Consider the following 17,228-nt stretch of genomic DNA (forward strand, 5'->3'; position numbering starts at 1 on the left):
CTAAAGTAGACTTACTGGTATTCTACTATAGACTTATTATGATTCTAGCAACAGAAGAAATTATATCACTGATGTGGAGGCAGTGGCCACTGGAGGTCCTGAGGGCAAGAAGAGGGAAAAACAGGTGTAATATGAGACTTGGAAACTGTCCTGAATAACACTGCAATGACAGATACAGGCCATTATAAATCTTGCCATAACCTACAGAATTGGCTGGGAAAGAGTATAAACTACAATGCAAACTTTAATCCATGCTTAGTGGCAATGCTCCAAAATGTGTTCATCAACTGTAATGAATGTACATCACTAACGAAGGATACTGTTAATGTGCGAGGTGTGGGGAGCAGGGCACATGGGAATCCCCTATATTTTGTATGTGACATTTGTATCATCTAAGTATCTTTAAAAAAATAAAAAATAAAATTTTTTAAAAAGGGCTGCAGGTGCTTTATTTGGGGGAACTAAATTATATACAAAGAGCAGAAAAGTTATTGATAAAGATATGAACCCAGTTCAAGGCTATGGAATAAATTGTTGGATTTTCCATCCTACCCATGCATATGGGACCTTCAGACTTCAGAAGATGCAGCCTGGAAGTGGGCTCTGTCTGCCACGTTACAAGTATTGTAACATAGGAAATAACCACATGACCTTGGGCAAGGTACCAAACCACTCTCTACACCTCAGTTTTCTTATCTGTAAAGTATCCAATTTACTTCTTTAAAAAGACAAATATATAATACCTCCATAGGATTTTCATAATTTGCAGAGCATTTTCCCAAACATTATATTATTTAATACTGTAATATAGCATTTTTCTACTCTTCATGGTTACTATGTTACACCAGAAAGCAGAAAGGCATATACATGAAAACATTGAAAGTTGCTTTTAAAACTACAAATCTAAATAATTATGATTATAAATAAACACTTAAAGAGAAATATTAGGAAAGGAATTCATAATCTGATCAATGTTATTATTAATGAGGTTTTATGGGGGTAGAAAAAGGATAGGGGACAAGAAAAAAATAAGACCTTTTCTCTATTGAGAGTTCTCTGCATATTTTAACTATATTTCAAAAGACACGATTTTATCTGGAGTATCCTAACCATTTATAATAGGATCTTACAAGTATTCTAATCCATGGCTGAATTATTACAGGATATACGCATTTCTATTTCTTCAACATCTACATAACATACCTTTTTTCTCTGTTCTGTTTCTTAAGGGAAAGTTTTCCTTAAAAGATATTCCTGAATTGTCTTCCTGAAATAGAAACCATCAGTGTTAGCACCTGATACTTTTTTCTCTGAACTATACACAAGAGTTCTCAGGATTGGAACATTCAGCTACAACTGGATCCTGAGAAACAGATTTGCAACAAAGAGTAATCCACTGAAAATATTCTTTCACTCAGCAATGATTTGCCAAAATGTGAAAGCCTCTGCTGGAAAGCTTCCCACCTCTCCATGACCATAGCAAGAATCAAGTTTATTCTAGACCAGCCTGAGAGTACAGAACAAGATAAATGTAGCCCACGGTGACTACTTGTCTAGATAAGCTCAGGGTCTAGGCTTCATCTGTTAGACCCTAAAAAATTTGGGCAGTTCAGGAATCAAGGTAGAGACTGGGACCTATAAATCCAATTCATACTGATTTCCATGGGTCATTCCAATTTTTCCATCACCATCTTGTCCTCATATTTTCCATATCAAATATGGCCCAGCTAATAAAACTCCCATCTTTACAACAAGAAAAAGTCAGATAATCTATAAAATTATAACCTTTCTTGAGCCCATTGAGAGTTGAGGTCACAGAAAAATCAACTAGCCTAAAATCGAAGGAAAGAGAGACATCTCAAAGGAGATACAGGGTACATGCACTAGTTTACCTTGAACAGAGCATGGGAAGAAGACAAGACTGTAATACATGTGGGTAAGATGATTTGGCTAAAAATTGTAATGAATATGGGCTAGTGTCCTACTTCTAGGGAAGAGGCAGGAACACGGAGAAACTCCCACCTCAAGACCCAGGGATACAGAGCCTGCCTAAGCATAAGGTTGAAATAGAAACAAAGAGAACCCAGTACCTACCCAACGCCAGCAGGCTAACAGCCATCAGGGGACAGGGAACAGAAATCCACTGCTGAAGAGGAGGGAGGCGTATAGAAAGACTGCTTCGAGAAGAAGACTCCAAGGGAAAGCCTAGAGCTGAAGGCAGAACAGGAACATCGAGGAAAACTCTGCCAGCAACCCAGGCCCCACACTAAGCACAAGGTCCAGCTGGGGGTATTTGAAGTAGGTGGTTTACTGAAGGTAACCACAGCATCAACACTAACCTAAACTCCTGACTAGACTTATTCAGGCCCCCACAATCAAGGCGCAGCAGAAGAGGCATGCACCTTTCAGGGTATACGTACTATACCTCAGTCTCAACAGCCCCAAATCCAACCTGCCATGTTTTTGCAACTAAAGGTTTATTGGAACACAACCAAGACCATTCATTTATGTATTGTCTATGACTGCTTCTGCACCACAAAAACAGAGTTTAGTAACTTCAGTAGAACTCGTATGATCCACAAAGCCTAAAATATTTACTATCTGGCACTTTACAGCAAAAATTTACAAAGCCCCCACTACATAGGACTTTAACTTTCAACCAAGATTTCTGAAGCATACAAAAAGCAAGAAAAAACAACCTGCTGCTAGCCACAAAGGAACAAACAGAACCACATACAGATATTGGCCTTCATGTTTTAACCATCAAACAGGCTATTTTAAATAACTGTAGTTAATACATTAAAAACTAACTAGAGGAGGGGTCAGGAAGCAATGCCTTATGGGCCAAATCTGGCCTTCTATATGATTTTGTAAATAATATTTTATTGGACCATACCACACCCATTTGTTTGTTTATTGTCTATGGCTGCTTTCCTACTAAAACAGCAGGGTTGAATAGTCGCAGCAGAGATCATATGGCTCACAGCCTAAAGTATGTACTATCTGTGCTGTCACAGAAAACAGCTTGCTAAATCCTACTGTAATGGAAAAGGTATACATCATGCATTAACAGATGGGAAATTTCATCAGAGAGAATAAAATTATAACAAAGAAACAAACGGAAATTCTAGAAATAAAAAATCATAACAGATGATTAGATGGATTCATCAATAAAACAGTCTGGGAATTAGTAGATTTGGAAACAGGTCAATAGAAATTATCCTAATTGAACACCAAAGAGGAAAAGAGTGGAGGGGGGGGGAAACACCTAGCAGAGCAAGAACCTAAAGGTTGTGGAACAATATTTTATTCTCTAACATACATGTAATTAAAATCCCAGAAGGAAAAGAGAGCAAATGAGGCAGGAGAAATATTTGAAGAGATAATGACTGAGAATCTTTGAGAAGCATTGAAATATATCACACTTCATATCCATGAAGCTTCAAGATATTTATCCAAGCAGGTTAAATAGAAAGATACAAGAAGGTGGAGAGAAAGAAGGAGGAAAAGGAAAAAAAGGTTAAAGTGGAAAGAAACACCTAGACACAACATTCAAACTGTTAACCAAAGAGAAAATCATACAGGAAGCCAGAGAAATAAACAAAGATATGTAGTACAACAGAGTTCTCACTTGAAACAATAAAAATCAAAAGTGAGTGGAGTGATATCTTTAAAGATCTGAAAGAAAAAAGCTATCAACATAGAATTCTATATCCAGTGAAAATATCCTTCATAAATGAAGCCAATAACAAAGCCCCAAAATACATGAAGAAAAAATGGCAGAATTGAGACAATATGTAGACAATTCAGCAATAGAAGTTGGAGGCTGAAATACCCCCACTTTCAATAATAGATAGAACAATTAGGCAGAAAATTAACAAAAACATAGAGAACTTTAACAATGATATAAACCAACTAACTATAGGACATTCTACCCAACAATGACAGAAAACACATTCTTCTCCAGTGTACATAGAATATTATTTGGGATAGGCCAAATATAAGACTACAAAACAATATTCAATAAATTTAGAAAGATTGAAATCAGACAAGCATGTCCACAACCACATGAAATGAAATTAGGAATCAATAACATAGGGAAGCAGATGTGGTTCAAGCAATTGGGCTCCCGTCTACCATATAGGAGGTCCACGGTTCGATGTCCAAGGCCTCCTGGTGAAGGCAAGCTGGCCCATGCGAAGTGCTGGCCTGTGCAGAGTACTGCACTGCACACAAGTGCTGCCCTGTGCAGGAGTGCTGGCCAATGCAGACAGCTGGTGCAGCAAGATGACAGAACAAAAAGAGACACAGAGGAGAGACAATAAGAGACACAACAGATCAGGGAGCTGAGGCGGCACAAGAGAATGACCACCTCTCTCCCACGTCAGAAGGTCCCAGGATAGGTTCCCAGAGCCGCCTAATGAGAATACAAGCAGACAAAGAAGAACACACAGTAAGTAGACACAGACAGCAGACAAGAGGGGAGGGGGATAAATAAATAAATCTTTTTTTAAAAAAAGGAAATCAATAACTGAAAGAACTTTGGAAAATTCATATATATGTGGAGATTTTATAAACAGTCCTAAGTAAAAATGAATAAAAGAAGATACACAAATAATTAAAAAATACTTTGAGATGAATGAAAACTAAAACAACATAACAAACATAATTAAACTAAACTAAAACAACATAACAAAATTTATGAGGGGCAGTGAAAGCAGTGCTTAGATAGAAATTTATAACTTTAAATGCTTATATTTAAAAAGAATTATCTGAACTCCAAAACTTAGTCTTCTATCTTACAAAAAAAAAAAAAAAAAACTATAAAAAAAGAAGAGCAAACTAAACCCAAAGCAAGCAGAAGGAAATTAATAATGATGATTAGAGTGGAAATAAATGAAATAGAGACTAGAAAAACCAATAAAACAAAATGTTGGTTCTTGTTCAATGAACTTGACAAATCTTCAGCTAGACTGAACAAGAAAAAAAGAGAGAACTCTCAAGTTAATTAAATTACTAATAAAAGAGGGGACATCACTTTCAGAAATAAAATGGATTAAGAGAATATCTTAAGCAATTGTTTGCCAACAAATTAGATAACCTACATGAAATGGACAAAATTCTAGAAATACACAAACTATAGAACTTAACTCAAAGAGAAATAGAAAATCTATGACAGAGAGACTGCATTAGTAATCAAAAAATTGCCCCCAGAGATTCAAACCTGTGTTGCAGAATATAAGATCACTATACAAAACTAAGTTGTGTTTCTATATACTAGCAATGAACAATCTGAAAATGAAATTAAGAAAACAAATCCATTTAAAATACCATCAAAAAGATAAAATATTTAGGAATTAATTTAACAAAAGAAGTGTACACTGAAACCTACAAAGCATAATTGAAAGAAATTAACCTAAATAAATGGAAAGCTATCCCATGTTCATAGATAGGAATACCTAATATTGTTAAGATAGCAATACTCCCTAAATTTATCTAGAGATTCAAAATAATCCCTACCAAAAATTTAACTGCCTTTTTTGCAGTAATTGACAAGTTCATTTTAAAATTCACATAGAAATGAATGAGACCCAGAATACCCAAAACAACTTCAAAGAAGAACAGCTGATTAATACATACCAGCTTCAGAATTTACTACAAAGTAAACAATAATCAAGACAGTGTGATACTGGCATAAGGAAAGACACAGACAAATGGAAGAGATTTCAGAGTCCAGAATTAACCTTCAAACTTATGGCTTATGAGTTTTAATAAAGCTACCAAGACAAATCAATGAAGGAAAAACAGTTTCCAACAAATGGTGCTGGGACAACTAGATATCCACAAGCAAAAGAATGAAACTAGACCCTTACCTAAATATAAAATTTAATTCAAATGGGTCATAAAAAGACATAAGAGCACAAAAGATAAGTCTCAAATAAAACATAGGCATAAATCTTGATGATCTTGGATTATGCGATGTTTTCTTAAATATGATACCAAAGCACAAGCAAAAGAAAAAAAAGATAATTTGGACTTAATCAAAATTTAAAACTTTCATGCTTCACACAAGATGCTTATGTACACGTCTAACAAAATATATGTAAGATCTATATGTTGTATGCTATTTAACACTGCTAAAAAAAATCAAAGATTTAAATAAATGGGGTAACAGACCATTGTTTACGATATATTGCATACAATATTTTTAACATGTAGAGTTTCCCCAAATTGATCAATACAATGCCAAATCCATCCCTGCAGGACTTTTTACAGAACTATTATACGCAGACAAGTATAATATTTATTTGCAAAGGCAAAAGACCTAGAATGGCCTAAAACAAAAGGAAAAACAAAGTTGGAGGCCTTACATAATCTGATTTCAAAGACCAACTAAAAAGCTACAGTAATCAAGAAAGCTTGGTATTCACAAAAGGAAAGAGACATGGATCAGTGGAAAAATGTAAGAGTCCAGAACCAGACCAAATATGGTTAACTGGTTAGAAAAAGATGCAAAGAAATTTAATGCAGAAAGGATAGTCTTTTCAACAAATTTCAGTAAATGGTGCAGAAATAATAAGAGATCCATATGCCAAAAAAATAATTTCATCCCATATATTGCACCATATACAAAAATTAACTCAAAATGGGCCCTAGTCATAAATATAAAATGTAATCTAGAAAGAAAAAAAAAATAGGAGAAAATCTTTATGACTTTGGATTAGGCAAAGATTTCTTAGCTATAACACCAAAAGAACAATCTATAAAACAAAAAAGGGCCCAGCATGGGACATGATTCCTAGGGATAACCCTCCCTGGCACCAAGGGATTACTACCAAGCACTGGCTGGTGATGCAACTGGAAAAAGACCTTGAATGAAAGAGGAGAAAGGTAAAGACAAATGAGTTTATATATGGCAAAGAGACTTCACAGTGAGTAGGGAGGTCATCAGAGGTAATACTTATGCACATCTCTGCAGGATCTCATAGACAAAGTAGATACTACCCCCAAAGAGTAGAGATCCTGAAGGCTCTGGAGACAGGCAGGTCCTACAATCATGGCAGGAGTTTCAGAGGTTGGTGCCTTGCCAGTGGGCCCTACTTTGGAGTTTGTGCTCCCAAGTATGACACAGTTGGACTTGGATGTGACTTCTCTACACATGCCTCTTCTGTCCCTTTTATTTGAACCTATAGTTGGTGCTGCAGTTGGTAGGTGCATGTCCAAGAGACTTGAATCTCTGGGCTTTCCATGTGCCAGCTGGGCCCTGAGCCTCAGTGGAGTTGCAACACTTACTCTTCAGTTCATCAGACTCACCCAGGACAACAAGGAGGTGAGGATGGACAACCACCACACCAAGTGTTATTAGTTAGCCAAAGGGGTGCTGATGCAAAATACCAGAAATTGGTTGGTTTTTATAAAGGGTATTTATTTGGGGTAAGAGCTTACAGATATCAGGCCATAAAGCATAAGTTACTTCCCTCAAAAGTCTATTTGGAGCAAGATAGCTGCCGACATCTGTGAGGGTTCAGGCTTCCTGCATTCCTACATTCCTGGAGTTTGCATTTCTCTGGGTTCAAGGTTCCTTTCTTCCTCAGGTTGGCTTCTCTTTCCTCTGCCTGCTGACTTCCCAGGGCTCCAGCTTAAGCCTTCAGCATCAAACTTCAACATCAGAACTCCAACATCAGAAACCCTTGACTCTGTTCCTTGCCATGCCTTTTATCTGTGAGTCCCCACACCTTAATCATAACTCAGTCATGCCCAGGTACAGATCAGATTAGAAACATAATTCAATATTTCTTTTTGGAATTCATCAATAATATCAAAGTCTACACCAAGGAACCAAGAGAATCTATAGCTGCAAGCAAGAGAGTGCCATCCATCAGCCATATGGGACTGAAGCCCCATCTTCAGTTAGAGGTGGAGTGGGCATCACCATCCTCGAATCCTCAGGCCTGGGGAATAAAATATGGACTAGAGTGGACTTACTGGTATTCTACTATAGACTTACTATGATTCTAGCAATGGCAGAAATTATATCTTTGATGCGAAGACAGTGGCACTGGAGGTGCTGAAGGCAGGGAGAGGGAAAAACAGGTGTAATATGGGGGCATTTTCAGGACTTTGAATTGTCCTGAATGACATTGCAAAGACAGAGACAGGCCACTACATGTCCTGCCACAACCTACAGAATGGAGGGGGAGAGAGAATAAACTACAATGTAAACTATAATCCATGCTGTGTGGCAACGCTCCAAAATGTGTTCACCAATTGCAATGAATATACCACACTAATGAAAGAAGTTGTTAATGTAAGGGAAAGCAGGAGGTGGGGAATGGGGTATATGGAATCCCTTTTTTCTTTATGTAACATTTTATGTAATCTAAGTATCTTTTAAAAATATATTTTAAAAAACAGAAACGTAGACTTCATTAAAATTAAAACTTTCTACTCTTCAAAATACAATGTTAAAAGAATTTAAAAAACAGACCATACTGTAAGAAAATATTTGCAATACACATAGGCTAAAAAAAAATGCATTCAGAATACACAAAAACTTTCAAATCTGAATAATGGGAAAACAACCCAAAAATAAAAAAGATTTGAACAAATATTTCCCAAAGAAGACATATTAAGGGCAAATAAACACATAAAAAGATGCTTAACATCATTAATCATTAGGGAAATGAAAAATATAGTCATAAGGACCAGTACATTTGTTTAATACTACAAAACAAATAACTAAAATTAAAAAGCAAACAAACAAAACCCTAGCTATACAAACTGCTGGTGAGGGTGCAAAGCAACTGAAACTCTGATGCACTGCTTGTGGAGATTACAAAATTGTATAGCAGTTTAGGGAAACAATTTCTTATAAAGTTAAATATATACTTATTGCAAAATCTATCAATCCCACTAGTATGTATTTACCAATCTGTACGTGAACAGCTTTACTCAAAATTGCCAAAAACTGGAAACAACTCAAATGCCTTTCAACTGATGAATGGATTTTTTTAAAAAAAGAAAGAAAGAAAAGAAAAAGGTTATATGGCCATGTGGTAGAATACTACTCAGCAATTAAAAGAAATAAACTGCTGGCATGTACAAGGAGATGGGCAAACCTCAAATGCATTATAGTAAGCGAAAGAAGGCAGACTCAAAAAGCTACATACAGTATAATTCCATTTTTATGACATTTTAAAAAGGCAAAACCATAAGATAGAAAAGAAGTCAGCTATTGCCTTATCATGGAGGGAACTGAGGAGGAGATGGTGGTTGATTACAAAGGAGAATGAAGAAATTTTGGGGGAAAGGGGACAACAGATGTTCTATACCATGATTGTGCTGATGGTTACATAACTGTATTCACAAAACTCATAGAACTATATAATGAAAAGAGTGAATTTTACTGTACATCAATTATGCCTTAATTTTTTAAAATGGTGTGAAGAAGTCAGGTGGACTCCTCCTGCAGAAAACAATAATAAAAACTGAATAAAATGATTAAAAACATTAAAAACAACCAGGAAGGTACTTGAAAACAAACAAAAGAAGACAGAAAACAGCTAACACCTCGCACTTTTACAGCTTTCCCGCCTGAGGTCTCTCCTCATCCACTCCAGCTCTGGTTGTAGAAACCACAGCCTTTCTGCTCAAGGTGACAATTTATAGTCACAGAGCCACAGAACACCTAGAAACTTAAGGGGGAAGTTATGGATGTGAGAGCTGCAGAAGGGCTGAATCCAAAATCTGACTAGAAAGCCTACCCAAATCTCTCCTCACCACTAACTATGCATCTCCATACTTTTGCCAAAATACCAAATTCTGTTACATACAAATTATCCCACAATCATGTTGTTTTAAAAAAAAAAAAAAAAAAGAGCCAAGAAAATACACTCTGGAGCTGAACTACTCAAAGTTATGTTTCTGGCTTCAGCTAGCTGAGCCACTTCACTTAATGCTTTTGGAATTTCTCTGAATTATTCATTTCTCACTAAGTGTTGTGTATAGATACCAGTGTGTCTTGCCTTGGTGAGGGACCCTGTGGTAGTCTGACATTATTTATGTATTCCAGAAATAGATACTGGATTATGTTTGTAAACTGGTCTGCCCCTCTGAGCCTATTCGATTATATTGGATTCAGAGGTTTCACTTTTTAAATAATGATTAAGGCTTTGATTGGGCCAAGTTAGTAGGATGATGCATCCCACCCCCTTGGTAGGTGGGGACTCAGAGAAAATGACGAGGCACAGGAGTTAGTCGGAGTTTTAATACTAGAGCTCAGGAAGTCGGCACAAAGAGGAGCAGAGAGAAAGTTCAATTAGTCACACAGATGCCCCAGGAAGAGAGACGAGCCATTCACCTGATAGTCCACAGCTGGCCTTGTGGAGAGAGGTGAGCAGCTGAGCCAGGAGAGAAACAAGCCCCAGGAAGAGAGGAACCCAGGAAGCCTAAACACTGGCGGACGTCAGCAGCCATCTTGCTCCAGTAGGCGGCAAAAGACTTTGGTGAGGGAAGTAATTTATGCTTTATGTAAGCTTCTACCCCAAATAAATACCCTTTATAAAAACCAACTGATTTCTGGTATTTTGCATCAGCACCCCTTTGGCTAATACAGACCCTTTTCTGCTCCTGGTATACTTTTTTTGGTTTTTTCATTTATTTTGTTTTTAGGGTACCAGGGCTCGAACCTGGAACCTCATACATGGAAAGCAGGCACTCGATCACTTGAGCTACTTCCCCTCCCTACCCTTGTTGTACTTTATCAGCATCCTAATTTAACTGTTGACCATCTCTGGACACCTAATTTAGACTGTTTCTCTAGCTGATATTTTATCTAAACTCTAAAAAACTTATTTGTAAAAACCTAGTCACGTACTTTAAAACGTCATAAAATACTTGCTAAAACATTTCACAGAAGCACTGGACTGGAAATACAGGCACTGGATGACACATTCATCCTTTGCAGTGTTTTTCAGGGTCAGTAGCAACTGATAAAAGGTTGCACTAATAAAACATCTCTTTGAACTTTGCTCCCATTTGCCACTGAAGAAATAGATTCACCAAAAACATCCACCCCAGTCACATGGCTAGGTATGACATTTTTTTTAATTGGAGCGATTAGATTTTTCTTCATAAGCACTATAAATTACGCGCTGACACTTTCTCCACCATGAGAGTTCTAGCTCATCCTAGAAGATAATAGAAAACCTGAGTAAAGCCTCCTTCTAGCCGACGACACCCCTTGAGGCTCTTCCCGGTTACCTTGGATCCTATATGCAATTCCTAGATTAACCAGTCTATAATTTCCACTCTCTCTCCTCAGTATTACCTGTCAGAGATTAAACAGAGACAGAAAAAGGAGTGTTATTTATTATGAGCTCTGTAAATGATTTCTTGAGGATGGGGATAGGGGAGTGAAGATTAAAGCATTCCTTGGCTGGGCTCATTTGGGGATTTCCTTGAATTTCAATAATGCATGTTATTGATATGGGCGGAAAAATACAAGTTAATTCCACATATGTCAGTGGTTGTATTCATCCCTATTTTAGTTCATATTTCTAAATTTTGAATACCCATCTAGTCTCATCTAAAAAAACCTAGTTAGAAATGCCACAAATAATCCAGCGGAAAGTCTATTTTCCCTCAGTCTGTATTATAATTCTCCAAGAGACCAGATGGTGGGAAAAGATAGCAACATTAAAATTTTTAAGGTAAAGCTTCTTCAGTTATAAGTACAGCCCCAAGTAGAAGCGCTTCAAAAAAATGTTAAGGATCTGTTCTAAATGTGTATTGTAATAATGAGTCTTTCTTATTTATATATCATGTATATATTCAAAAGAGTATTCTCCTTTCCTACAGGGCAAAGGAAATGAGATCTATTAAAATCAAAATTTTTCCTTTTGATATTAAAATTATTTACTGGGAAAATAACAGGATTTCAGTAAATATTGATGACAACATAATACTTAAGGTCTCAGGAAAAAATCAAGTGTAAATACAATAAGAAAATGTTTCTTAAAAATATATATCTTCTTCTACTGAGTCCTTCCTTCACGGATTTCAACTTCTGTCCTTAAAGGAGAGTTTTAAAAAACCAGAAACCAGGAAAGCAAAAGCAAGAAATAAAATAATGGGCAAGGCATGAAGAGGAATGGAAAATTAGTTCTTCAATTATTCAGCACTAAAAAAGAATAAAGAAAACTGCAGCTCCTTTGTAAAAATGAAGGAAAATCTCACTTCTAATCATTGTTTTCAATATCTATCTCCTAGAAATACCAAAGGCCAATCACAAATTATCTTTTGAGCACCTCATACATGCCCATGCCTCTACCAACACATGACAGGCTACCAGGACATGGAAGACCTGGTCTTTACATTCAAGGAATTTACAGTCTGATTGAGCACTTAATAAATGTGAAACACATACCAAATGACTAAATACTTAAGTTGACAATGATGTTAATACAGACTGAGTTGATCAGGATTTCAGAAATCACCAAAGTCTGAAATGGTCAGTGTCAGTTTCACAAAAGAGATCAGACTTATGTAGGGCCCTAAGAAAGGATATGGCATGGGTTTTGGACACAGCAGAGATTAGTGTGGCAGGAAGAAAGCCTCTCTGTTGGGGAATAATGTTGGAGAGGGTTAGCTTTTAGAGACAGAGAATTGCTAAATCATGTTGGCATGAACTTCATGAGGAGAACCAGGAAAACAAACGTTTTGCACACAGCCATGACCTAACTAAAAGGGGAAATGTAGAAGACCAGCCTTACACAGGGGTAACAGAGTCAGGGAGAACCGTGTGAGGTCATGACTAACTAGCACTGATGCAGCGTGAATGAAGAGGGAGGGGGTCTCAACACAAAGGCACTGGGAAGAACGAATTGGATGACTCACTGGCGACAGGTTAGGAAGCCAAGGAACGAGCTCATGCCTCTCTAGCATATTGATGGAGAGAAGAACGAATTTATCTGATGATGTTTAGGACTTGTTTTATTTGAGATGAAGAACAATATTGAAATGCAAATGCAGGGCTTTATAAAAATCACGAGATTTAGACTCTTCCTGCTGTGGAAGGTCTGGAAGAAGAAAGTATAATCAGGTTTGAAGTCATCGGAGGTTTCATTAAAGAGGTGGGGCTGAAATGGCACTTGGAAACAGAACTGGGACAAGAGTGAGAGGTCAGGAAAAGCAAAATAATTTTCAGAACCATAGGATTGAGCTCACCTATGAAATGAAGCAATAAAGAGAAGAACAAAGAGAAGAGGCAGAATGTAAGAATGAATCTGCTTGGGGGTGGGCAAAGGTGAAAAGAAAAGCCCATGAAAGGACAGGAGAAATCACTGTGCAGGGATAAGAGCCAAGAGCTGTTCACTCTATGAAATGGAAGAGTTTTATGGCTGAGTTGATAGGCTGTGTCAAGTAAGGATTATACCCCAGAGATTTTAAGGATAGAGTAGATGAAGAAATGATCACTGATTTTAATGGTTATGAGAGAAAAGGGCAACACTAGAACATCAGCTATAGAACCAGATCTCATGGGGCTACTGAGAGGATAGGGAAAGAGTAGAGTTAGTGTATATCAACTATTGACATGGAAAACCTGACAAAAAAAGCAAGTAGAGCAATCTTCACAAAGCAAATGACAATTAAATATTTTAGGTAAATAAATGGAGAGATCATAATATGGTAGGTGCATGTGTTGGAAAGGCCAGGAACAACTTTTCAAAGCAGATGACACCTCTGCATGCAGGAGAGTAGAACAAAAGATTTCAAGAGAGGGAGAAGGATGATACCAACAAGGGAAAAAGTAGATACAGGCACATGGTCCCTCAAGAGTTGAGGAATGAAGAAATTTTAAAGAAGAACAGAGCATGGCTTCATTTAGGAAAGAAGGGTAAGTTCTTCTCCATTGGAATTTAAAGAAACCATTGCCTAAAAAGGTTAACAACTCCAGCAATGCTGAGCTAAAAGTCATCCTAAAATTCTTTCCAAGGGTGAACTCGTCTTAACCACATTGTTTGCATTTAAAGGTGCAAGTCTGATTTGCATACCAGTGCTCTGTAAAATTACCAGAATCCACTGGAAAGGCACTTCCATTTATTTCTAGAAACACTGGCATTGGTGAAAGATAGGTGAAAGGATACATGCTACCAGTCCTTTTAAAAAAGAGTAGAAAAGGTCAGGACTAGAATTTATAGATTAAAATCTAACCTAGATCCTGTCTCCCAAAAGATGCAATTGAAGCATCTTGAGAAATTACAAGAACTTGAAAAAAATTCAGCATGGCTTCATGAAGAAAAACACACTCATCTAATTTCATCTCCACCAATGGGTTAGGTGAATGGAGAAATAAACACTTGCTATCTTTCCTATAGGAAGTCTTTTGAGTTGATCTTAGCCATCAAGGCATAAGGAATATGAAGTTTAGGGGATACTTATCTTAAAATATTGCGATAGGAAAACGTCTGCTGAAGTCAAATAGTTCATTCTGCCCTTTTCAGAGGTGCTTTTAACATACAGTTGATCCTAAAAAGGAGTTGTGCCCAGTATACTTGTCTGGCTAGAGGGGCTAGTGATTGGGGAATTTTGCAGGGGACAGATAAAATGTAGGGAACTGTTTTCAGAAATGGAGTCAAACCAAGCAAACCTGGAGTCAATATGCACTCACAGAGGGAAAGGACTGCAGCTCAGTATCAGGAGGAACAGCATATAGTGTTTGTGAATTTCCTATTCAGAAGCCAAAGGACAACTTACCGGGAAAAATTTCCAGCTCCAGTTAGATGGGTAGGCTCTATGTCACTTAATGCCCCTCCCATTGTAAGCGAATTTCTAGAGAATGTAGCTTTACACAATGGACATGATCTTTTTTTCTAATTATGTAAATACAAGGATCACTTTTCTACTGATATATGATAATTTTGAGATGTTTTTCCTCTTAATTCCTGATTCATAAACATTAAGAAATGTGTTCTAGCATCCAATAATTTAAATTCATCTGTCAAATAATAATAGCTAAAAAATTATTGAATTCATACTATGTTCCCAGTTCTTCCCATGAATTGTTATTTAATCCTCCAAATAACTCCTACACGCTATTATTACCCACAATCTAGAAATGGGGAAGCTCAGGCTTAAGACAGGTTAAGTAACTCAAGGTTGCACAGCTAGTGAGTGACATAGCAGGAAATTATCCCCACACTGATGTGCCCCTAGGGATCCTGCACTTAACTTCTACTCTGTAACTCCTCACTTAATGATCTGTTATTCCAGTATATGAACAAGTGCTTGAGGAACTTCTGCTTAAATGAGGCCTATTATCCAAGAATCTTCTATTGAAAAGGAATTGTTTTATACTATTAAAAATCACCACCACCGCCATTCTAGTTAAATGCATCGGTTCTCAAAAATGATCTTCAGATCCCTGAGGATCTTCTAGAATCTGTCAGAGGGTCAGCAAAGTCAAAATTATATTCATAATACTACTAAGACTTGTTTGCTTGCTCTCTTCACTGTGTTGACATTTGCACTTCTGGTGTAAAAACAATAGTTTTCACTGTAAAACCATTTTACAGTAATAAAGCTACTGTATTCACTGATTTTTTTATTGGAAAAAGTTATTTTTCATAAAAATATGTTATTTATATTAACATGTAATGAGTTGATTGGAGTTAATTATAAATGAATAACTTTATAAATGAATTTATAATTCATATTTATATTTATTATATTTATAAATTTATATTTATAAATGAATAAACGTTTTCACATTTGTTCATGGTTAATTCCTAATACAGTAAGTATTGATAGATATAGCCTACTTAAATAAAAGCTCTTTGGGGTCATCAGTAATATATGAGTATAAGGGGGTCTGGAGATTAAGTTTCAGGACTATTGTTCTAGTACATTTAATACATCAAAATTTGATATAGAGTACCAATAAAATCATCTAGCATATTACAAAATAAATAGATGATGCTTGTACATTAGTTCTGGTAGTAGTTTTAGGAGCCTGTTTTTTCTACATTTACATCAACTCCACAAGGACTTAAAATCAAAACAACCACAATTTCCTAGTTCCCCATTTGCAAGTTGAGTTTCTGATCTATGATTTATATTCTTTTAAGAAAGAAGAGGTAACAATTCCACATATTTAGGTAGCATTATAAAGTTTTAATTTTAAAAAAATCTGATTTTCTATTTTTATTTACATATTTGTATACATCACAAGCAAGAACAGAAGCGTTGCCTTAAAAACAGGGTCTTGACCCCCTTTCCTGTTAGCTAGCCTGCCCTCCACAGGCCTGCAGCCTTTCTGCACAGCTCTCTGACACTGAGAAACAGAGAAGTTCATAAATTGGGAGACAAAGTTTGTATCTTTCTATGTCTTACTGTGTCTGAACCTTGTACCAAGTCATGTACACCTAAATGGGCATGGAATAAAGAAGAGGCCCCAAAGGACATTTGGAATTGGAATTGGTTCACAATAATTCCATTGTAATAAGGAAATTACTAAACTGTATACTAATGAGAGAAGCAAAGAGATATTTCCATTTCCTTCTCAGTAATATCGGGGTGGGGGGGGGAAATTGAAGAAGAATATTTCTAGGGGTGCATCTGGCTCAGAGTTTTAAGATTCCGTTCACCCAATATATTCTACTAATGGACGAAGGAAGACAAGGAGCCAGCTACAACTCTTATTTATCAGTTGTGGGTCCAAAACTACGTGATAAATCTTCGGGCAGCAGTGACAAGAGCTTCATCTTGAACGAATGTTGCATGGGTTTCAGAGAGAAAACTTTAAACTGAAGGAGATTTAGGCATGTTTTCACCCCTACCCCAAATGTATGTATGGCTTGCTAAAATTCACGTGCATTCTAGGTCTATGAAAATTTACCAATTTGTGCAATGTATTTTTTAGTTCATTTCAATGCAAGGTATAAATTTGCTTTTTGATATATCACAACCTCAAATATCCTGGTTTTTCCTACACATTCTGTTTATAAATAGAAAATGTGAATTTTACACTGTTTTGTATTATTATAGATCCCTCTCTTCCAAACATCAATATAGACAAACCCTAAAGATGAATAAATAAGAAATAAATGCCTTGACCTGAACTGATATTATATTACTTCGTCTATGGAATATTCGTGCAATCTTAATAGCAAACCCCAGCCCTGCATTACAGCTATCAGCTATTTCTTATTTTAGTTTTCTTTTGGGGA

General features: G+C 36.5%; 1 protein-coding gene across 7 annotated transcripts in view; it reads right to left on the minus strand.

The window, feature by feature from the left end:
• Positions 1 to 17,228, minus strand: part of DCDC2C (doublecortin domain containing 2C) — a 178,454-nt gene that overhangs the window by 26,982 nt on the left and 134,244 nt on the right. For 3 of the 7 annotated variants that reach the window (XM_058287929.2, XM_058287928.2, XM_071211873.1), the window contains one exon: positions 1,204 to 1,267. The exons of the other annotated variants lie outside the window; for them this stretch is intronic. In XM_058287929.2, coding sequence (XP_058143912.1) covers positions 1,204 to 1,267 — 64 coding nt within the window. The remainder of the gene's footprint in view (positions 1 to 1,203; positions 1,268 to 17,228) is intronic. 7 annotated transcript variants of the gene reach the window in all.

Source organism: Dasypus novemcinctus, chromosome 25, assembly GCF_030445035.2.
Source record: "Dasypus novemcinctus isolate mDasNov1 chromosome 25, mDasNov1.1.hap2, whole genome shotgun sequence".
In the NCBI taxonomy this organism is placed as follows: domain Eukaryota; kingdom Metazoa; phylum Chordata; class Mammalia; order Cingulata; family Dasypodidae; genus Dasypus; species Dasypus novemcinctus.